General features: G+C 43.8%; 1 protein-coding gene across 1 annotated transcript; it reads right to left on the bottom strand.

The window, feature by feature from the left end:
• Nucleotides 1-390: 390 nt before the first annotated feature.
• LOC121941984 (adhesion G protein-coupled receptor L1-like) lies at nucleotides 391-19858 on the bottom strand. The gene is given in 25 exon segments (XM_042485046.1): nucleotides 391-3422; nucleotides 5408-5518; nucleotides 5608-5704; nucleotides 5804-5953; nucleotides 6044-6212; nucleotides 7476-7564; nucleotides 7713-7779; nucleotides 7938-8026; nucleotides 8029-8160; nucleotides 8253-8465; nucleotides 9820-9993; nucleotides 10105-10322; nucleotides 10532-10654; nucleotides 10742-10922; nucleotides 11010-11048; nucleotides 11167-11352; nucleotides 11468-11571; nucleotides 12912-13205; nucleotides 13284-13623; nucleotides 13728-13992; nucleotides 14620-14827; nucleotides 16190-16204; nucleotides 16980-17090; nucleotides 17593-17808; nucleotides 19778-19858. Coding segments are annotated over 25 exon segments (5658 nt in total). The 5' UTR covers nucleotides 19848-19858; the 3' UTR covers nucleotides 391-1425.
• Between the last annotated feature and the right edge of the window lie 4926 nt (nucleotides 19859-24784).

Consider the following 24784-nt stretch of genomic DNA (forward strand, 5'->3'; position numbering starts at 1 on the left):
GACCTCAACCCTATCAAACACCTTTGGGATGAACTAGAACAGAGATTGCGAGCCAGGCCCTCTCGTCCAACATCAGTGTCTGACCTCACAAATGCTCTCTTGGATGAATGGGCAAAAATCCCCACAGACACCCTCCAAAATCTTGTAGAAAGCCTTCCCAGAAGAGTGAAAGCTGTTAAAGCTGCAAAGGGGGGACCGCCTTCATATTAATGCCTATGGATTTAGCATGTGATGTCATAAAAGATCCTGTAGGTGTAATGTGTAAGTGGCCCAATACTTTTTTCCATATAGTGTACCTTACATACACTATATATACTGTGTAAATGTGCTTAGTTACATTCAACCACTGTGTGTAACAGCATTTTTATCTTTTTATTTCTTTGCCTTCATTATACGCATCAACAGTCTTTCTTCCCCTCCTTTTCCACTGCAGATATCTTTCTCCTTTGAGTAAAACCTTCCCTCTCTCTGTACATCCACACAAAGAGAAAGACAGTAACATTTATTTCACATGTTTACTTGAACTTCAATAGCAATACAAGACAATCAGAACACTTGAGGTCGATATGTACAAGGGTCTCGGGGGGTTGCAGAAAAGTTTTGAGGTTTCATATGATCTCTGGCTCTGGAGTCAAGAGTTCTGTTGCCATGACAAACTCCATCGCAACAAGTTCTATCACCGACAGTTTTTGGCGGGTGGCGGGAGAGGGGGCGGGGCTTTTGGTTTTGATGTGAAATGGGGATTGGTCAAGAGTTCAAAATCAGTAGGAGGGGATGTGTGTAAGAGGCCCCCCGGTCGATATTGATAAAATGCTTCACTGTGATACATTAATTATACAAGAATGATGTTTATACACGCACTCGCACTCACGCTCGTCCTGACAAACACGCATGCTCATCAAGCTACACACGCGCGCTCTCACATACGCTTGCACACACACACACTTTCATACAGTATGTAGCCTTGTAAAGCCACTATAAAGTCATGCACATGTTCTTTGAAAGGATTTTTTTGGCAACACACAAGTGCTTCTTTGACACACTGTTTGCTTGCTACAGGGAAGGGCGACACCCAGCCGACGAACCAATAGAAACTTAGACGATGGGCCAATAAGGATAAGCACCAATGAGACGGGAAGACACAGCAGGGTTTCGGGAAAGACGTGATAAGGAGAAGAAGTGGAAGAGGAAGAGTTATAAATGGATCACAGTCATAGAAAAGTAACAAAACATGAAAAGGGGGAAGTCTCGTGGTGATCGGGAGATAGAAGCAGGGAGGAGCCATCACTGTTACATCATCACATTCATCCTACATCATTGCCATCCTCTTTGTCATCATTTCCATCAGTTTGATCATCAATATTTGCTATAACCATCTTTTCCTCCTCCTCCCTGGTTTCTATGCCCCGATCACCACCGCCCTAGTCACAGGCTCGTCACCCGCTGCATCTGTCCGTCGTCTCCCTCTGAGGCGGGCTCTGGTGTGTACGCGGCCTCTCCATTGGATGCCAGCGGCGGCGGCTGGTAGAAGGTCTGCAGGTGATTGGGCCGCGGGCCCAGCGGGGGTCGCCCCAGGCTGTAGGGCAGCTCCAGGGCGGGCCGTTGGGGCTGGCCGCTGGGGCTGACCTCTTCTGGACCTTCAGGGCTGCTGTCGGGGTACGAGAGGGTCGGAGGGGAGGTGCGGGTGTAGAAGCGAGGAGGGGAGCTGCTTCGGCTGTACACCTGGGGGGAGTGGCGGGAGTAGAGATTGTTTGGAGGCGAATTAGTGTCTCGGGGAGCAAAGATATTCGTTGGGGGAGAGCTTCGGGGGAAGATGCTGAGAGGAGGCGAGCGTCGGTCTCCGGGGTAGAGCGGGGACGGGTTTGAATCTCGGGCATAGATAGGCGAGGAGTCAGGGTCAAGGTCAAGGTCAGGAGTCAAAGGCAGAGCAAAGCTGTCAGAATCCTCCCGTTCACCGTGGAATCGAACGGACCCTCTTTCTTTCCCTCGTTTCCTTCCGTCGAGACCGCCATCTTTGCTCTCGAACAGGAAAGATTCCTCCCTGTCTATATCCATCCCTCCTCTCCACACATCCAGCGCTCTATCCTTCTGTTTCTCGTTCTCCCTTTCAATCCCTGCCCTCCATCCATCTCTGTCCTTTAAAAACAAGGATTCATCTTTCTCTCTGTCCATCCCGCCTCTCCATCCGTCAATCCCAAAATCTTTCTTCTGAGTTATAAAAGTCTCTTCCTGGTCTGTCTCTGCTCCTCCCCGCCACACCTCCATCCTTCCACCTCTTTTCTCCAGCAGATGAGACTCCTCTCTCCCTCTCTCCATTCCAGCTCTCCATTCTTCCATCTCTCCATCTCTCGTCTGAGAGGTAAAAGACTCGTCCCTCCCTCTCTCGGTTCCTGCTCTCCATTCATCCATCATTTCGTCTCTTTTTAAGAGAAATGTCTCGTCTTTCTCTCTGTCCTGGCCGCCTCTCCATGTCTCTACATTTGCCTCCCTCTGTTTCATCAGAAGCGGCTCCTCCAGAGCTTTGTACAGGGGCTCAGACTCCTGTGGCGGAGGGGGAGGAGGAGGCGGGAGGGGCCTGTCCCGGTAACGCTCCCTGTCTCTCTCTCTTTCCCTCTCTCTGTCTCTGTCTGAGCCTCCGCTCGGCTCTACTGCACCACGGTGGCGGGACAAAGTACCAGGTGTGCGGCTGAGGGTGGAGTAGGGCCTCGCCTGAACATCAGGGGGACGCGTTTGCTGCCTGTCCTGAAGGTTGCGGCGACTAAGAGTGCCTTGCAACGACCTGTCCCCATCTTTAAGCAGCTCGCGGGACTCCGAGTCTCCAGAAACTCTCGAGTGTGTCCAGCTGTCTTGCAAACGTGGCGTCGTGGTGTGATCTTGTCCACGGGTTGTGGAATGTGTCTCAGTGTCCTGTGTGTGGTGCCGCGTATGCGCCCATCCCTCTTGTGCGTTGTGGCGTGTGTTCGGCTGCATGGTGGCAGCCCAGCCTTCTTGGGCTGGTGGCTGTGCGTGTCGAGTCAAAGTGGCAGTGTGTGTGAGAGCCGCCCTGTCGTGGTGGTGAGGCCTCGCCAGGCTGCCGTAGCGTTCAGGAGGAACAGGCATGGCGACTGAGGGCCTCAGATTGCTCTGCACCAGCTCTGAGATGATCATCTTTTCCAGCGCCGCTGCGTCAGAAAGGTTGCGGCGCATTCCAGCCCCGCTGCTCAGATCTGTGGCCCCGTGGGGGGTGAGGAGGGCCGGGGAGATGTCGTCACCTCCTATCCCAACTCCTCCCTCCCGCAAAAGGTCAGTGCTGCCCACCACTCCAGCTCGGGACCCGGGTGTGGTTCCCAGTCCATGCAGGGTGAAGGTGTTGGGGGTGTAGCCTCCGTTGAGACACACACTGTCCAGACCACAGGACTCCTGGCTCTGAGACACACCACCCTCTGTATAAAGAAACAGGAAGAAGATGACAGTTACCAAACAGGGACAGCATGAAAGATTTACATCAAGTAATTTACATGAATGAACGTATGGATGAATGAGCAGAGTTTAGGGTTCATGTGTGGGTTTAGATCTGGATAGTAACGATACTCTTTGCTGAAATGTTTGGTAATGTGGCCACATGGGAGAGATGTATGTTATGTCTTCATGGTCTATGGATAATACTGTGTGCAAATGTTGCACAGATAGTCTATGAACTGCACAAGGAAGTGGCGCTCAATGATTCGAGTGAGCACAGTAAAGAAGAGCTCATACTCTGCTTGTTTCTGAAGGTTCCTACTGCTCCACGTTTAGACAGAGAGACAGAGAGGGAAAGGGTCAAAAAACATTTAAAAGACAAAACATTTCAAGGTCAAAAATGAAAAACAGAAAACCACACTGTCACAAAACAAAAACATTTTGAGGTTTAATTTCAAACATTCAGACTATACAGAAACAGAAAAATAATTAACTGGGCTTGCCAAAAGTCTGAGGCCACATCAGAAAATTCATACAGCAGAGCCAGTACCGTATTTTGGATGCCTGATATTATCTTATCACAGATATATAGACATCAGCGCGATAGTAATGTACGCTGGCATAAAAAATATGATTTAGAAACAGTGTTGCCATCACATAGCTGGTATATAAGAGAGCACTTAAAGGTCCAGTGTGTAAGATTTAGGATTATTTAGTGGCATCTGCTGGTAAGGATTACAGAACGACCAGCTGAAACTTCTCCCAGTTAGAATTCATTCAGTGTTCATTGTACAGGTTTTTACCGGGAGCCGAATTATTTCAGAGGTCCTCTTTAAAATCAAACAGACCCTGTGATTTATTGTGTTATGTTAGAATATGTAAAAAAAAAACATTAGTGTCACTCCAATACTGTCATATGCCTTGTCCACAAAAATCAAGTACAGGTCAGACCATATTTTCAAAACTATGTCATTAAATATGAAACTTCCTTAATAACTGATGCTGTGCACACTTAAATCTAGAAATTGGTGGATTTACTGCTAGATATCTGTTTTTGAATGTATCTTTCTGAAACCTTGTTGTGACAAGTTATTTTATTTGCTAACAAAGTCCTCTTAAAGTAAAACTTTCTCCTTCATGCTAGAATACTGACAAACACAGAGAAGAGAGAGCACATTTCTTCGACTCTTAGATCTTGCGGCGGCTTCCAGTCAAATACAAAATTGATTTCCATGCTCCACTTATTGTCTGTGGGTCACTCAGTGGTGTGGGCCATAAATATATTGCAGATACGTTTGCTGAATACAAGCCAGGTATCCCTCAGATGTGCAGGGACTGGTCAGTTAGAGGCGCCCAAGAGTTCAATCCAAACGTGGTGAAACAGCTTTTAGCCATTATGCTGCCCACAGTGAGTCCAACAAAAAAAAAAGTGAACCAGTGACCCAGTAATAGACTCCCTCAGAAAATTGCAAAGTTTTGTAAGTTGTTGAGTGGTTAGGGTTAGGGGTTAGGGAAGGGGATACAAAATCTGATGGGTCACAGAAGTCGGTGTAACACTGGAATCGACTTGGAGCTAAGATATGCCCCAGCTGAAGCCATTTTTTAAAACGAAGCGAAAGACTTTTGTCTTTTCCACAGCTTTAAATAAATCAGTTTTTCTGGTCCTTTTATTTATTTTATTAAATTGGCTTTTAATTTGTAATTTTTATTGATCTTATTTTATACTTAAAAGCACTTTTAATAACCACTGTACATGAAAAGACGTTATATAAATAAACCTGCCTCCATAAACAGTTACTATATACAGTACGTAAGAGGCCATTTTTTAATGTGGCATAAGAGTTTTGCAAAGTACTGGAAACACATAAGAAAAAGGACATTCAAAAGACATCAAAATAAATCGGGATAGGGAGTTGTGTAAAAAAAATTCAGAATAGGAAGACTGACAGAACGTTGCAGTGAATTGTACCTGTGGAGGTGAAGGGTTGGTTGTATCCCTGTGCGAGCATCGTGTCATAAGGAGAGGCTCCAGCGTGAGTCTGCAGCACTGGATTAGTGAGGAAATGGTTCCCCAGAGCAGCTGAGGAGAGGGAGAGAGACACATAAATACGGCATTCTTGAACAACAAAGAAGCAGCCCTGACATTTTCAAAAAAAAAAAAATCTTTACCTCTGTTAAGAGTAGGTGTGTTGTTAACGTCTGCGGCGATGAAAGACGATTCAGTCTGTCTGCGAACAGTGTCGTTCCACATCCTCCTGATTCGACTCTGGAACAGAAATAATCCACACAAGGTCAAACTGACTCAGACACAGTGAGAGAGAGACAAAGAGCTTGAGACTGGGAGGAACAGTGCGCTGTAATTTACCTGTCTGTTAGCAGTAGCTCTCCGACTCTGACTGCTGGTGTAGCGGCTGTTGGACCGCAGGGCAGCACCCTTCACCGAGTCCGGAGAGCTGGACGAGGAAGTAACGCAGCACTGCGAGAGGCGTAAGCATCGGCCATAGTCCTTCTGACCCTACATGAAATATTCAAACATGTTTTGTTACGGTTGTTGACGCCACACACAGTCTTTCAGTTACATAATGACACATGAACAGACACGGACCTTCCTGGCGAGGGTGCAGTGCAGTATGGTGATGAGGAGGCCCTGGGCTGTGTTGAGGGAGGAGAAGAGGTAAGCCAGGAGGAGAGACGGAGCACACAGGAACATCAGGCCTGAGGACCAGGTGACGCTCTGCAGGAAGAGCAGCGTCAGGGAGCCCACTGCCCACGCCCTGGAAATCACATTAGATGATTTAGATGATGATTTTGTATTGTGATTTTTTTTTAGGTCCCACAGCTTTACATCACAGAGAAGGTTTAAAAGGTAATTTTGGTATTCTTTAACCTTTCTTGTGTTTTTGGGTCTGAGTGACTGATGGGAACCTTTTTGTTAAAGAGTAAGACCCTTTTTGTTTAACTAGAATTAGCCCAGAAAAAAAAAACCTCTAAAACACACACACACATTTAAAGAAGACTGAAACTAAATAAAACCCACAAAAGCCATCTTGGTTAATCCTGCTGTTCCAACAATCACCAACTCTGGTTGGGTTGAAATAAGTCCTTAAGGGATCTTTTCCATATTGTTATCAGACACTTACAATAATATTGCGAACCTGTCAATGGCAAAAAAAAAAACACTTTTAGTGGACATAAACCGACAGTGCACATATGCACCAAGTGGTTACACTGCAGCCTGTTTTGCTGCTGTCGGCTGCATCCCTCTTGCCCAATACTGGACGAACTAAAAAATGTTTTCTCCAATGGTTACACAGACACAAAAAATAGGAAAATAAGATACAGCTTGAAAGCTTTTAACTGTGTGCCCCTGAGCTTAAATAACAAACAGAAAAAACTACAAATAAAGGAGCATTCTTACAAACTTTCGGTTTACACTTTGGGTTTGGATTTATCTGTTTTTCCCCTCTGTTTAGTGCTGGTTCTGGTTATGGTTTGGCAAAATGAAAGGAATGCAAAATAGTTCATGTTGCTGTCAAAACTGCTAAAGTGCATTTCATTCTGGTCTTCCAAAAGCTTCCAATGCTCGACTTGAGACCATTACAAATGTTCAAGCTTAACCATATTACATCTGTTTTGTGTAAATTGCATTGCCTACCTGCCTCAGCCAGAAAGAGTCTTAAATTTCTTAATTAACTACAAATCTCTACATGCTAGCTGCTTGACACAAAACAGACTGCCTCCTGCTCAAGAAATTTTGAAACTTGTTTTTATATAATTCAAATTTCATTTTTATATATGGTTATATCAGGTTTGGATCGCTTTACAGCCTTGTAATAAAACTATGAAAATAATAGTAAGAATAGTACAAGTGAACATGCAACAGAGAGATGAGGAAAAATATCAGTTAAGTTTGTTTCAGTTTATCAATTCAGTTTACTCTATTTTTCTAATTACTGTGTGATTAGAGCCAGAGCTACTGAAACACAATGAGCTCGAATAATCACCCAAAACAGATCAGCATGAGACATGTTACTTACCTCAGGTTGTCATGGCGACTGGAGTCTGGTTTCAAAGCAGCAGTGCTGTGCATCTTATGTAAGGTCATCACCAGGACAACCAGGTTCAACTAAAGGCCAAAAAGATTGAACAGTACACACTGTTTAAAATCTATTCAGTAATAATGAATCAGCGACGATCGAGAATACAGAAATGCATGAAGAGAATACAGAAATGCATGAAAAGATTGGTATATTTATCAGAGCACGAACTCTCACCGTGATGATGACACCGACAGGTCCAAGGAAACTCCAGATGAAATAATTGTCTGTTCGGAGCCAGCATCTACACACACACACATGAAAAATGAAAAAAACAAAATTAGACCATCCAAAACAACAAAGTTGCAAAGATGTTTAAAAGTGTCTGTCTCCATCCAGAACATGCACAAAGACACATGTACACACACAGGCACACTCACACACACACACACACAAACTTACGCAGTTTTTGAGCCATAGCCTCTGAAGTCTATGGCTGCAGACACAGCCACCACGAGCCCAGGAATGGAGTAGCCACACAGGTAGAAATACTCCTCCTCCTGGAGTTGCGTCCCTCAAACACCTCCCGCTGCAGCAAGTACAGTTCCACCCCCTCCAGACACAACCAGCAAAACACTGAAAGCAGCGAGAAGTGCAGCAGGCCAGCAATAATGGAGCACACAACCTGTAAATTCAAGCAGAGAGGAAGGGATATTTCACAAAATGATATCTTAAACAAACTGCAATAATATGCAGTAGGAATATCCGAGCACTCACTGTGTATTGCGTCTTGTTGGCACCAACAAGGAAGAGCAGTTCAGTGAGGAGCAGGTTGGCCCACAGGTTGCAGTGGATAGTGCTGTGGTCTGTGTGCCAGGGCGCCCCCTGGCAGCACAGTGTGGTAAGACAGGTGGCCAAACACACCAGCGCTACAGAGATGCCAACCCAGGAAACCACATAGACAAGAAGCTCTTCTACACCGACCCCGAACTGATGAAGACGGAAAGTGCAGAGCGATTAAAGAACATTTGATATCTGATCATAAAGAGTACAAGTATGAATGTAGGCACAGGTGCAGGTTTGTGAACATATTTGTGGTGTGGAGCGCCCTTGTGTCTTTGCCTCTGGGTGCGTGTCCCTGTGTGTTATGAAACATCTATTCAAATGAATAAAATCACACCGAACAAAGAGAACATCTTGCAGAGAAAACTTAATTCAATTTCATGGCAGGACAAAATAGCCTGCAGGATTTATCACTCTCTCTCTCTCTCTCTCTTTTACAGCTACAACCACACAATTATCACCCCCTCTGTGCTTGATTTTTAAACATTTTGGAGAGCACAGTGGGGGTGAAGTCCAACTGTGCTGCAGCAAATGGGTGCATAAAGGTGGAGTCACGAAGCCTTTGTTAGTCGAGGATGGAGCTGGATTTATGAAGTTAGAGGCTGGCACCTGGCCAACTAAACAGAAAACTATAGCAGTCATCATGTGGGCCATAGGCCATTCATACCATTGAACAAATGCTTAATGCACAAAAAAGAAAACTTGTGCATGGCTGTTTCCATTGCTGACTGAGTTTTGTCTCAATATTTGCAAAATTAAACATACTGAAAAGTAAAAGTGAGTGAGAAAGCTCTACATTTTGCTACACCGTCACTCTTCTGTACTGTGCAAGAGAAGATTCATGCCAATCACACACACACGCACACACACACACACACACACACACACACTTTAAATCTTTAAATCTGCTTTCTGTCTGCAGTGAAGGTGAATCTTTCTGTCCTAAAAACAATGTATAGACTCAAACAAAAGTAATCCCTCTTAATCATTACTTATGACCAACTAGAAGAGTGCCGCAGTTAATTTATTTGTGAGGCTCTGCCTGTATTTATTTATTTTTCTTCATATTTTACTTTGGCTGGGACATATCTGTTTGTGTAGCCAACTGCCAGTAACAACACACTGGTGAGGTCGAGACTTTATAAAAAGGTTGTGATCAGGTTGCTGTCATACACATCCAAAAGGAAGCTTCAAAAAGTACAGGGAGAAAAAAAGCAACAAAACAAAAAAAAAGGTCTAAAAAAATGTTGTTGTTTTTTTAAAATAAAACAGCACTGAAGGAGAGGATCAGGATGAAGAGCGATGTGGAGTTGGCAGGCAGTTAGCTAAGTTAGCTTTCCATTACGACAAATTTTAAAGTCCTCCAATAGTTTGCATTGTGTGTACAAGCAGTTTAGGGATGAGAGTCAAGATTTGAATTTTGTGTTTACAAAAAGTCATCAACAATACCTTCATAATAAACCTTTAAACTTGTTGTTTTTGTGGTGTGTGTGATACTTACCGCAGGTTGCTCATATGTCATGAGGACAGCATAGCTGGACAGGTGGTTGCAGGCGCAGGTAGTGTGAGTGTTGTTGGTGTGTAACAGCCGGCAGCCCTGCGTAGACCACCTGCCACTCCCAGAAACCCCTGATCCGTTCCAGAAAGAGCAGTTGGGTCCAAAATGGTTCTCCAGCTGTGGAGACAAACACACCAAAACACAAAGTGCACTTAACAACCAGTTTCTGTGCAAAAGAATTTGCTCATTCTGAACATACATTTTAGGCAAATTGATTTCCAGACAGACCTGTAGATGCCTGAGAGTGAAGATCACTGGGTCGGAGAGGTACACTCTGTTGGATCCTCTGTGAACAGAGGCGGAGATGACGTGGGAGTTGACCACCAGGCTCCTGCGCCTGGCCTCTGATCCCTGGCCCAGCCCCAGCCCGAGCCGAAGAGTTGAGTTCTGGGTGGTCAGGAAGGACCCCAGGTTCTTATAGAGAGAGAGGACCAGCTTCACCTGGCCTGCAGAGGGAAGGGGGACATAGCAATGAGCACCTTCGGCATGAGACAGACTTTCATCTGATTCTTGGTAATGTTTGGATTTCTGATACACGGAGAAAAACTATTCTTACTTTCACAGCCTATTTACCAACCTAGGCAATAAACTTTAAAATACTGAGCTGTCACTGACACTTCGTTAAATGCTGATTAGTTTGGTGTGCGTCACAGACCGTTGTTGCTGTACTGTTGCAGAGCCAATGCGGAAATCTGCAGGATGCTGTCGCTGTCGTAGGAGTGAGGGAAGGTCAGGTCCTGTATGTCTGCCTCTGTGTTTAACACGTACACCTCCAGATCTGCAAAGGAAAAAAATTATACTCAAAAGATTAGACAAACTGCTGATTTCCAGGACGTGGAGAGCAAAAGAAAAAAAGACCACATACCAACGTTTGGTGCTCTGTCACTGAAGCGGCCTTCATAGAGATTGTTAGCCAATAGGAATGCTCCTTTCTCTACTGCGTCCAACAGTAGTGATGCTGAGCGGGACTGATCGGCATTGCTCATATCCGCCCAGGACACCAGAGCCTCAGGACCCAAAAGGTTATCAACTGTCTGAACGACCGCCTGACAGAAAGACAGAGAGTGTTTCATTCTTACTCCTGATTATTATTTAACTATTTATCTGTCTGTCTGTCTGCCTGTCTGTATTACCTGAACATAGGCTTTGCAAGTGCGTTCCCTCTTCTGAAGCTGAAAAGAAAAAAAAACAACATCATTGTTAGAATCATCATCGCTGACATTTCCGCTCTCATTTCCAGGAAAGGTCAAGTACATGTACACTTCTGTGCTGACAACAGGAACAATCTACCTTGTTGTAATTGCGTGCTGCTGACTCTTTATTGGCTGGTCTCAAGGCCTGGAGCTGGGAGTCCAGGATGTCCAATAGCTGTTCAATTAGCTTGACAGACATGCTGACATCACCGGCATAGATCCGCCCCCGGGTTAGGTTGACCAACTCCCCGGCGATGTTGGCTGCGTTCTCTCCGCTCTTAATCTGGAGTGAGGCGGGGGCGTTTGTAATGTCAAATGTTTTGACATTTAAGAGAGAACTGCTTGCTGACTGGCTTTAGGGCATTTGCACAGCATGTATGTGTGTGTGTGTGACTAACCTTTTGTGCAATTTGGCTGACCCAGGGAGAGGTGCAGTTGGAAAGGTCAGGCCCTCTGGAGCTCCAACCCACTGGAGACTGCATGCACTGATAGGAGGCTATACCTGCAGAGACAGACAGGGTCACATAGACTGTCAGACAGAGAAAGGACAGCTCAAGTTTTAAAGGACCTGAGGTGGTTTGTCAGGTCATCTTCTCTTTCTCCTCGCACATGTTCTCCCATACAGGCCAAAAACACTTGCTCTGTGAGAATCAGGACTTTTTCAAAGTTTGACAACTGCACATAGATTTTACAGCCAGATAGGCAGCTTAGGGAGCTCATGGTTGATATGCTGCATTGTAATGAGTTTGTTACGTATGGCCATATATGAACATATTTAGCTTTCCCAGGCCAAATTGTTTTGTTTTTTTTTAATATGGCACAACTTTCCTACTGTCAAAATGGCAATCAAAACATGTAAACTGTTTTTTTTATATTTAATTTTTTATCTTCCTTTTTTACTTATTTATAATTATTGCATTGTGTTTATTTTTTTATATTTTTTAAAATATATTTAATCTTTTGGCTGTCAATGTGCAATTAAATTTTCATCTATTTTTGTGAACCTCAAAGAAAACTTTAACTTTTACTCTAACTCTACTCTAACTTTTTTAAACTTTTAGCCATTTCAGATCTTTTTTTTGTTGCAGAAAAATGTGTTGCTTAAAAGAATTTCCGCCTGATTAAATGTGGATTTTATCAAAAATTACTTAAAGTCTATATTGTCAATAAAATTAACATTTATTTGAATGTATTAATGAAATTGTCTGAGTCCGCCTAACGAATGAAAGTACAACATTCACTCCCCTTTTATCTCTGTTTCGGTATTCATTAATCCTGACAAAAACACCTGGGTAGCTTTGAGACTAAACCGTACAGTAATCTTAAAACTGAAAAAATGTTAACTGCTACTTTGCAGAGATATTTCATGAAAAACTAGACTAGAGCGTGTTACACACTACCTCTGAAAATTAAATGTATTTATAAGGCAACAGCCACTCCTGTGTTCAGTAATAAACAAGATTTAATATTAGATTATCCGTCACCCCTGTGCTAAAACCATGTCCAATCCATTCAACATGATTAAAACGAGGCAAAATGCACCACAGGCTTATCTCCATAATCTGCATAACAGCTTTTGCGTGGAGGGAGTGCTGGGCTGAGGAAGACAGCTGCACAGCGAGAGGAAGAGTTGTCGAACCCTGCTTCTCTTGACTCTATAACCTCTTTCTTCTTCTCTCTCTCATCTGAGGGCAAGTTCAAAGAGGGGACATCCGACTACATTTCAAAGGGAAACGAGATACAGACACACACATGCAAATACCACACACACACACACACGCTGGCATGCTCACATCTGCACCCACCCAAACACACACACACACACACACACGCCACACCTACCCAGTGACCCTTTCGGGCAGGGCCTCTCCACTGTCTCTCCCTTCAGGGTGGGCGGCCACTGCACCCCTCGTGCCACTCGGCCCTCACATCCGCCCACCTGACCAGGGACCCCGGGAGCCAAGGGGACACGCAGAGGTGGACGTGGGGTCAGAGGGACCATGGCTGTGATCGGCCGTTGGTCAAAGGGTCCTCGGTTGATGACGCCAATTGGGTGAGAGGCCGATGGCCGCACTGGGGTCAACGCGACTGTGGCCGTGTACGATCGGACGGTCGTCATCAGAGACGAGAGGGGACCTGGAGGGATGGAAACACTGTTGATTCTCTAGTTTCATCACATGTGTCCAAACACACAAGTGGACTTGTTGCACAAACCTTTAGTGGGCGGCGGCGGTGTAAACTGTAGCGGGTATCTCAGAACGTAGTAGTTGTTCCACACATACAGCTGGTTGTCTCTGGGGTTGTAGTCTATGGAGGAGATGTACTGGTAAGGATTGGGGAATGGTATTTGAACGGGAAGCTCCTGTCCACGACTAGTGTCGTAGGCATAAACCACCATGTCACTGCCAACTCGGCCGTCCGCCTGCCCTTCATCATCCTGGAAGACGGAGCGCACTGCATAGAGCACGCCACAAGCCATGAAGGCATTGCTCGCCCCACGCTTGTCAAAGCCGGTGGCCCACGTACCCTCAAAGCGCAGAGTATACGGGTTCACCTGAAAGATCACAGAAGTACATGGTAAGATGAGAGAACTTGGTAATAAAGCCCTTTTTTTCTTTCTTTCCTATCATCGACCTGTTTTCCTTCCTCCCACCGTACCTGGCTGACCACGATGCGTCCATTATTGGCTTCAGTAGAGTAGATCACCCAAAGGCCGTTCTCATCCACAGCCAGATCGATGTCTGACTTCCCTCCCCAGCGGTAAGGCGAGGTGTCATGGTAGTTGGCATTGACCACCACCGCCTCGCCACTCTTGATGCGTGTCCGCAGGTCGTACTTGACCAGGTTACGTGTTCGCTCCTTGTTGTAAAACACTGCACCGTCATACACCACAAAGCCTGTACCGTCCACACGGCTAGGCAACCTAGGAAAAGGAGTGATCAAAAGCATGAGGTGTGCATGCAAATTTAAACTATAAATATGAAGATGTAATTTATATTTATTAATCAAAAAAGAGAGTTAAAGGCACTGAAAAACTTTTTTCAAATTATAATTCTACAGGACTGGCATGCACACACTATTTTCCACACGACAGATTTCTCTATCTGCACTTATGTCTGAGCTGTCAGTTTGAAAACGATGATTTCACATTCTTCTGTGCACCAATAAAGATTTAACAGTATTGAATTCTTGTGCATGTGCATGCAGCTTTAAGCCAGGGTGAGAGTGGTAGACTCTGCCACTGACAATGCAAACTAATATATGGCGAGGTAATAAAGCAATGTTTGACCAGTTTGTCAGGGGCTTTAATCTCTCAATTAGAAAGTAAATGTTGCTCTGTTTCTATATTGAATTAATTACACTACATGCAAAATTACTGCCCGACTGACATTTATTTTCATTATAAATGACACCATTTAAATTCATTTTAAATGGCTCTGGATGAATTGATTAGTTTAATCAATACATTTTCCAAATGCCAACCATAAGTGTCCAGAGCCCAAGGTCACATCTTTAGCAATGCATCACTGAGTACACAGACATCACTCACTTGTAAGTAGTGGTGACTCTGTTCTGGCGGTAGTCATCCCAGGAGGCATACTCATACAGCACCTCTGTCCTATATGGTGTCCACGGCATGACGTACAGCCTGTCACCAGCCTGCAGCGGGTCCTTACACCACGCCCCCGACTGATGTTCCGCCTCCAGGAGAGAGGAGGCCGGCTGGATGCTGAGCAGTGAGCCGGGACACACGAAAACTGGAAGGCGGGAGTTAGGAGGGGAAGACAGCAGGATGTAAGAAAGAAGAAGAAGAGGCAGGGAAGAAGAAGAGCAGGGAGGGAAGTCAGGGAGGGAAAAGAGTGGAAAGATAGTGAAGGTAGGTGCGAGGAGAAAAATGAATCGATGCATGAAAAATGGATTGAATAAGATGCAGTTGATGCAGCAAGAAGAAAAAAGAATGAAGAGAAAAAGAGAGAGAGAGAGATTTAAAACACCTGTGCTGATCTCGAGAGGCAAGCAACAGAAGAGACGTAAAAGTGTTGTATATCACACACTGTTAGCGTGTGTGTTTGTGTGTGTGGTGAGTAATACAACAGGGACACTGCAATGAAAGGTGTATTTATGTGCTTTGTGTGTGTGTGGTTGTGAGTGTGTGAGCGTGTGTGTGTGTGTGTGTGTGTGTGTGGGTGGGTTAGTGCAAAAAGAGTGAAAAGAGTGTGAGGTAGAATCAGGGACGCAGAAGGCGGAGCTAAATTTTGCCTTGAAGTGAAGTGAGAGGGCAGGTTAGTTTACGCCGAGCACAACGATTGGTCCACCCACATGTCAATAACTGTATGGACACATATGTTTACTGTACAGTCTCACACTGGCATGCAGATAGGCATGCACACACACACTCACACACAGAAGCAGTGCTTGGTAAGCACACATCCAGAAGGATATACAATCACACACATTTGGTCTTATTTTTCCTATGAAGATAAATAAGGGGCTCTTCCTATAAGGGAAGAAAAAGGGAAAATAAGCATGAAGAGGATGATCAGACAAGTTGGAAGGAATGATTGGAAGGAAGGTAGGAAGAAAGTAAGAAAGAATGAAAGCAAGAAAGCAGGAAGGAAAGAAAGAAAGAAAGAAAGAAAGAAAGAAAGAAAGAAAGAAAGAAAGAAGGAGAGAATGGTGCTTGTGTGTGAAAATAGAGCCAAGAAAAGGTAAGAAGATTATGTTTATGTTTGTGTTGTGTTTATGTTTGTGTGTACAGAGTGGCCGAGGGAGAGAAATAAGAGACAGAGAGATCGACCAGGAGCGAGAGAGGAAGAAAAGGGGAGGAAACTTGAGACAGAAAGAAAGAGAGAGAAGAGGAAGAAGAGAGACTAGGTGCAGAACCTGGATAAAATTGGATAAAAAGGACGGGTTTCAACAAGAGATGGAAAAAATGAGGGGCGGGAAAACAAATAACCGAGTAGGAAATGAAAAAAGGGGGGCAACATCCAGCATGAGTACGAAACAACGTCCTAGGGTTGGAGGAAGAGAGAGATGGCAGGAGAGAGGAAGAGAAGGAGAGAAAAGAGGGGGGGTTGGGGGTAAGGAGAGATCAAGATGCTACAATGTTTTGTCTTTACCTTTTTGGTCCACTTCTACTCAAGCATAGGAAAAAAAAGAGGGAGAGAAAGAAAGAGAAGTCAGAGGGTGAAAGAAGGGAAGTAAAGAAAAAGCAAGAAAGCAAGCAAAGAGAGGAGGAAAGGAAGAAAAAAGAAAGCAAGAAAAAGAAAGAAAGAATTGCACAGATAAAGACTTTGGAACTCACTCTCACCACAAACTTTATAGTTCACATAAAAGAAAGAAGAAGAAGCACAAAGGAGACCCAGCATACTCCCCCTCCTCTCCTCTCCCCTCGTCTCCCTTCCCCTCCCGCCCCACCCTCCCCCATTTTCCTGCCCTCCACCTCCCCCCAGATCTCTCCTTCCCTCAATCAGGCTCCTGTGGAGAAAAGAGAGCAACTCCCGTGGCGTGAATCTGAAAAAGAAAACACACACACGCATGCACGCGCAAGTGCATATGTGCACTCTCGCATCCACTCACACACACACAGAAGACATACAGTATGCAAATGTTCTACAGTTTCCCTCTCTGTAATCTCTCCATCCAACTTTCTTTTTAAAATTCACACACACACACACACACACACACACACACACACACACACACTCCCTGAGAAAAAAAAAATCTATCCATCAATCTCTCAGTCGACATCAGAGGTTATAAGAACAAAAAAGCACCATAAACCTACAGTGTAGCTCAACAAAAATAGGTTAATCTCCGTGTTTTTTGCGTGCACATGCACATATATGTGTGTAATCATGTTTGTGTATGTATGTGTATATGTGTGTGATTATATATATGCATACTCACTGTAAGGGACACACTCATACTGGATCTCCAGGTACTTGTATGTTCCAGGACAGGGGTCTGGGAAGACGTCAACCCCTGCGACCACAACACACTGAGTCCTGTTGTTACACCCTGGAGGACAGCAGAGGGATGGATGGATTGATGGACGGAAAGGATGATTGAAAGAGAAAACAAAGAAGGAAGGTAAAGTGATTAACAGACAGGAAAGGAGAAGCAAAGGACACTCCATTTGTCTTTTCTCCCTCTCCCTCTTGCTGAATATTGATCAGTTCTTCTAGGAAAACACTGCTGAGTACACAGCTAATGGTGCAGCCAGGCACTCAGACTCAGCTGGAGAGATTACTGCGCTCGCACGCTCACATGGCTCCCAACACGAGTATCGGCTTTGTCTAACGTTTCCTCTAACATGAATCCACACGTATGTTGGACAGCAGTGCACACATACAGTATGTGCGAAACAGTAGATTCTCTCATTGATTGCGTTAACTGCTTCCAAAATGTTTGCAGATACTCAAATAGCACAAGAGTGACATTCCAATTTGCGTCTTTGCTGTATGATTTAAGATCTTACACAAACACAGCCAGCAGTATACACGTAAACAAGCACATACACACCTCTGGGCCATAATCTTGAGTGCGTCAGGGAGGTAACACTGTGTGTTCTCCATCTGGAAGGGGTCTGCGTCACAGATCTTGTCATCGGTGCGTCCGTAGTTGGCCGTCTCCACCATAACCACGTCACTTCCTGGGCAGCGCAGCTCTATTGGGTAACCCTCGCACGCCAGCTCTCTGCGCAGCAGCCCAAATGGCATGGCGGCCCGGGACATAGCTGCTTATGAGGGGTGGTGGTGGGAAGGATGGGAGGGATGAGATGAGACAAAGGGTAAAGGGTGGAGGCAGAATGAAAAGAAGACAGGAAAGGGTTGTTTTTTTTAGTTCAGACTGCATAAACTGGAGAATCCAGGTGACAGAAATCATTGTGATGTTTTGTGAACTGAAGGTGCACAGTGTTAAGTAGGTATATGAACGTGGACGGAGCCTTGCATCCATACTCTGCGTCCATTTTACTGATTTTCATGCACAATCCCTGAAAGCTTACAGATATGCAATGTTTGAAATGATCAGATAGGATCAGAAAAAAGGAAGTATAAATGAGCCTGTATACAGCAAATGAATCTGTTTTTAGTTTGATTTGTAGCAACCTGTATGAAGTGCTAAAATGGCGATAAAGCAGTTTTGTATTGCGTATTCATACAGCTGGGGGTATCACTGGGGGACAGATAATAAACAAGACTTAGCCGTACTAGCAGCTCTGTCAGGATCAACCTCCTGATTCTTGGTTCACAAATGTGAATCTTTAGTTGTCACTTAAGTCGAGGGAATACCAAAGTCAGAATGATTAATCCTCTGGGGATCATGAATGCCTGCAAAACGTTTCATGGCAACGCATTATTTGTCGAGTTATTTCAGTCTAGACCAAAGTGATGGACCAACATTGACACAAAGAGAGCCACGCCTCTAACTTGGCTATAAAAATGGTCACATTTAAAGCAGCAGAGATCGGTATATCCCGACTGTTAGTCTGTTACACATTTGAGTATAAATTTGGGTTGTTTTTCAGACTTTGGAAAGATCCCTCCAGAGACACAGAAAACAAGTGTTTCCACATGCTGAGCAGCACTCCTGATGGTGATTATGCAGACCTGTATATGCAAAATGGATGAGTACCCCTTTAAATACTGTTTCAGGGATGTAATCAGACATAAGCAGATACACACTGTAATAATTTAGCAATTACAGCAAATGACATCTCAGCACCATTCTCTGATTACCTCAATATAAACATGACAATACCTGTTCTTGATATAAGCACAACACAGTTAAAACATATTACTGCACTGCTTACACCTCATGTGTGATTTAATTAAATCTTTAAAATGCAGACATGTGTGAACAATTACACTGGAAGGATTCCCAGATGCCAGCAGTGTTATTGTTGACATAAATCACACCTCAACTCCACTGTGACACCTGCTTCCGATGCAGTGTGTGGGTACAGCACAATATCTTGTGTTTTAATTCAGTGGGGAGGATAGCGTTTATACAACTGGCTGTCAGATGCTCAATAAACACAAATTGACAAGATTTTATTTTCTTTCTTTGAAGGCTGATCTCTCTATGCCACATCTGTGTGTGTGTGTGTGTGTGTGTGTGTGTGTGTGTGTGTGTGTGTGTGTGTGTGTGTGTGTGTGTGTGTGTAAACCCGACTGACTGTCATATTAATCCGTGTAAACCAGGGTTATTGGAGAAAATCACATTACCATTACCTTAATCCTGTTGTTCACATCTTCTCGAGTATCATGTGCGCGTGGAAAGGTGTTTGCTGCGTCAGGATTAAACCCACATTCAAAGTGTGCACGCTGGGTGATCAGTATGCTGCTGGTGTACTGTAACTGTCCGTGGTGCTGAATGACTGATTGTTTATTAACTAGAAGCTACAGGCAGCCTCTGAAGCTTCTCCCTTTGGCAAGCTGCACACTTCAAATGTTTAGGCTTTGTTTATTTAGGTCACAACATGACTTTGCTTTTCTCTAGAGGCATTGGGATGAGTTCCACTTTTTATGACGACTTTTCTCACTTTGCAAAACAGTGACTTATGTTTGAGTCACCAAAATCTACGCAGCAATACCATCATCCTCTCCTTCTCAATTTTTTTCTTTTTTGTGATTCATTCTGCTGATCGCAGCATCAGGATCAACACCTTGACATGATACCACCTAAGCCACCGTGACGCTTACCTTGGTCGGAGGGGGCGACATGAGCCAGAGTGAGCACACACACCCCCAGAAACCACAGGGACGAAGCCATGCTGGGCAGGAAGAGTTAGGGATGTCACACCACCAGCCGCGTTAGGAGAGCCTGGGGAGGAAACAGTGGAAGTGTTGGATTGTGAGTGAAGAAGTGCAGCATCTTTTTGTGTGATCAGTGTGTGTGTGTGTGTGTGTGTGTGTGTGTGTGTGTGTGTGTTGGATGGTCTATAACACACACTGACAGTGAAAGGGTGCACGTGAGGAAACACAGCAGGGTGGGAGGGAACAGCATAATAGAGAGACAGACAGAGAGGAGAGAGAGAAATAGATAACAATTGAGCATTCGGTGCAGCGAAAAGTCCCTCAATCTGCTGTTACCATGGTGATAGCACAGTGCAGTCTGAGGAAGAGAGAGCGAGAAAGAGAGAGATATGCTGGGTGTGTGTATCTGTGTGTGTTTGTGAGTGAAAGCACACACACATGTGAGTACGTGTTTTAAGTCCATAATTAGCTGGGAGCAACGGTGGCCACTGACCCACAAAAGAGTCTTAATCTTTCTATCCTCACACACACACACACACACACACACACACACACACACACAGAGGCAGAGGGCTGGGCTCAGCTTAGGCCACTTTTCAGTAATCCTAAATAAATGATGTCGTGGAGACGATCTCTCCCCCAGCAGGGGTAACGAGGTAAACAGCTGACTGAGGGCCCAGGTGATCAGAGGGCGATGCTGTGCTGTGGAGTTTTACGAGGGAACATACGGGACGCAGGCGGGCAAGATACAAGAGAACAACAGTAATATGACTCCTTAATATAGACTGAACTCTTGGCCCTGGACAGAAGGGAGGATGGAGGCTGAACTGCATCATGCACGGCATTACATTTATTTATTTCTTTTCCTGCTGAGCAGCCCCAATCTGCTGCTGCAGTGTGTGCACAACATCCTGTATGACTGTCTCCAGTCTGTGTGTGTGTGTGTGTGTGTGTGTGTGTGTGTGTGTGTGTGTGTGTGTGTGTGTGTGTGTAACAGTGCGTGCATGCATGTATGCGCACAGATATACATATGTGTGCTTGTGTGTGTTTGTTTGGGACATGCTTTTCTCTCCGTCTTCTTGTTAGGTAATGATGGCAGACAGATTTAGGTCACTCCTCAACAAATGTCCAACATGCATTCAAAGGCTTGTGCATGTACAAGGCACACACAAAAACACACGCACACACACACACGCACACACAAACACACGCACACATACACATATGAAAGAGACCTCTGCCTTCTTGAAGTCCACTGAACCAACAAGACTGTAATAAAGGCCTCAGGACTATCGCGATACACATACACATACACACACACACTCAAATCATAGCACATAAAAGACTTACCAGAATGAGGACCATTCCGTTTTTCATCACTTACACACACACACGCTCACACACACACGCGCGCACACACACACACACACACACACACACACACACACACACACACACACACACACACACACACACACACAATAATACATCTCATCTCATCCAAAACCCTTATGGCAGCATGTTCTTTTGCTTGCAACCCCTATTGCTTGCTCTCTCTCTCTCTCTCTCTCTCCCTCTCTCTCACACACACACACACACACACACACACACACACACACACACACACACACACACACACACACACACACACACACATGCACCCTTAAGTGTTGATGCAGAGTAAGTAGAGCAAGGACACTGATGGGCCTTGACAAAGCCACACACCCAGTCCCCCTGTTTGCAGCACCATGCTCCCCGCCTGCAACCAAAATCCAGCCCCTGCAACCAAAATCCAGCCCCGGGCCACCGGCCGGCCTACTTGGAGGAGCAGCAGTCTCTAAGTGAGGGTGTTTGAGTTGAGGGCCTGGAGTGAAATAAATTACACACACATACACACAGGCATTAATGTACATACATATACACACAACCATGTGCACATACAGTACGCACAGAAACTGCATGTATCTAACAGCGGTAATAGTAACTCAATAGCAACAGAAATTGTATCAGCAACTATTTTGATCATTAAAATTAACCCCTTAACATACAGTGCCCTTTTAATACCCACTAAGTGGCATTAAAATAGTAAAGATTACCTTATTTCCAACTGTCTGTAACAGCTTGTTCCAACTCTCCATGAAGTGAAACATTCAAATGCAAGACTTTTTATGCCCTCAATATTTAGTCAAATGGGAATATTCTACATGTCTTGTACATCATTTTACACAAATTCACCCTAAAGTCATGCTAGTATATTGGTATCATGGCAAGGCTGAAAACATGGTGTCAACATCAGAGGGACCAAATCTGCCAGGTGGTTTGGGGGGTACCTGTCCCCACAGAAAACATTTCAACATTTAAATACTAATTTTCTATTGTTTTAGATTATTTATCAAATGAAAGTACAGATATACAGTATATATACATATGTGCAATAAAAGAAAGCTCTTACTGTCTAGAAAGTTCTGCCAGCAGCGCAACATAAATGACATTGACATTAATGTTTTTATTTTGTTACACGATGTTTGCTGGGGTAGCCTACAGGTTTGTTGGTAGGTCCCAAAAACAGCCAAAAGAAAATTGGGGATGCAGCGGTTGTCAGTGGAGCACACTGCTCAGAGAAGCCACCTCGCTAAATATTTTTAAAAGAAAACTAAAAACGTATCGCTTCACTTAACTGCTTTGCATTTTGCTATGCATTTACACACTGCAGCATCTTAAAATGTTGCATTTTCCTTAATTTTATGCATTTTATACACATATACATATTAATTTTATCTCAAGGGGTTTTATTTCCATCTTATGTTATGCATTCTGTGCATTCTATTTTTATCCTTATTTTTATCTTACTTTACTAGTATTATCAAGTGGGTTTTATCCATGTGAAGATGCACTCTATGTATTCTTTTATGATCTTATCTCATTTTTACATGCAGGTTTTATTGTGTCTTTATTTCTTCTATGTTTTTCTTTTCATGTAAAGCTTTGGTGCATGTAATTTCTTTATTGTAAAGCACGTTGGGCTGCATTTCTTGTATGAAAGGAGCTAAAAAAAAAGTTTATTATTATTACTGCCAGTTTTGGGCAGTAACATGTTGCTGTGAAAATACCACTTTTTCCAGTAGCAAGTAGCAATTGTAACTTATGCCATATAAAATTCCATTGACCCCCAAAATAACTACCTCGTAACTGATAACAAAATAAATAAAATGTTACGTTTGTTATCAGAGGAGCCGTTTTGGTTATCATGTTGAAGTGTATGTAGGCTATAAAGCAGCAAGCTAGCTTGTATGATGAAAACGCTTATCTTCACCTGGAAATATCTCCATTACTTAGATTTTTTTGAGGAAATTTGACAAGATTACTGCTGCTGCGGGTAGTGGTACTATGACTTTTCCCACATCCTGAGACCCCCTGAAACACGTACTGCGACAGCACAGCAACGTTGAGTTCCAGGAAATACACCCCATAATAATAATAACAATAATAACAATAATAATGATGATGATGATGACGATAATAATAATAATAATAATAATAATAATAATGATAATAATAATAATAATAATAATAATAATAATTATTATATTATTATTATTATTATTATTATTATTATTATTATTATTATTATTATTATTATTATTATTATTATTATTATTTGTGATTATAATTACTTTTGCTAATAGATATTTTATTTTGTTTTTGTTTTTCATATAATTTTGGGGGTTGCAGGAATTTTAGCATATTTTAATATATTTAGGCCTAAATAATAACTATTGGTGGGGGGCAGGGTTGTCGTCCCACACAGTATATGTAGGCCTTTTAATTAGGCTACTGCCTTGTATCTTTGGAAGCTTTGGGATTTACACTATAATTTAACATTAAGTCATGCGGGTTTGAACATTGCTTGGCTTTAGGGGGTGGGGGGTAAATAATTCATAAAGCAAAACTGACAAATATTTGCTGGTAAGCTTCTCAAATGTGACAACTTGCTGTTTTTTCTATTTGGGAAAATGAACAGACAAAACAAGCAATTTTACTGTAGGGGTATTGTAGGACACGTTTTCACTATTTTCTGATATTTTTTAAAAAAGAAATGTAACTTTAAACAGCTAATCAAAAAACTATCTGCAGATAATAAATAGAAAAAATGATCTTTACTTGCAGCCCTTGATGGCAGAGATTTCAAACAGGAGTCTGCCAAGCGATTCCTGTGTGGTTTGACTCGTCCAAAATTTAAGCAATAAATAAGAAAGAAAATTGACTGACTCACTGCTGTGGGAAGCAAATGATACCTGAAAGCCATTAAAGCCAGCCTGTCGGAGATCATTCAAACTGACGTGAAATCATGCCAGGTACAAAGACTCACACTAGGTGGAGGCCATAAAATCAACAAAGAGAGAGAGAGAGAGAGAGAGAGAGAGGGAGAGAGACAGAGAGCAACCTCCCCCTCCTTTGGTCTGAGAGCTATCAGTGCCTGAGGGCAGATCACTATAAAGCACAAAGTGACAAAACAGCCTTGTAGTGCTATGTTCCTAATGGAAGAATGAATGTGTGTGTGTATGTGTGTGTGTGCGTGCGTGTGAGTGATGGAGAGCAATCAAGAGACGAGGGAGAGACAGAAAGGTTAGACTTTTAGCTTTATTGGCCAAAACACTTCTTTAGTAACAAGTGTTGAGCATTTTCTTGGCTGCGTCGATAATATTTAAGGCTTAAAAAGAGGATTTTAAAACACACTACAGTGCCCTCTGTGACTGCGAGCCTGTTTCAGACCATTGACCTCTACAGCTCCCAGAGGGCTGAGGCCTACTCACCACAGTCAAAGCCACTTACAGGGTTTTAGAGCCTGTGTGTTTGTCTGGTCGATGCGTGACTCTGGGGAATGGAGGTGTCGCCCTCTGTCAATCATTCGCTTGTTGCGGGCAGGAAACACAGCGGCGCTCAGAGACAGGT

Source organism: Plectropomus leopardus, chromosome 4, assembly GCF_008729295.1.
Source record: "Plectropomus leopardus isolate mb chromosome 4, YSFRI_Pleo_2.0, whole genome shotgun sequence".
Classification (NCBI taxonomy): Eukaryota; Metazoa; Chordata; class Actinopteri; order Perciformes; family Serranidae; genus Plectropomus; species Plectropomus leopardus.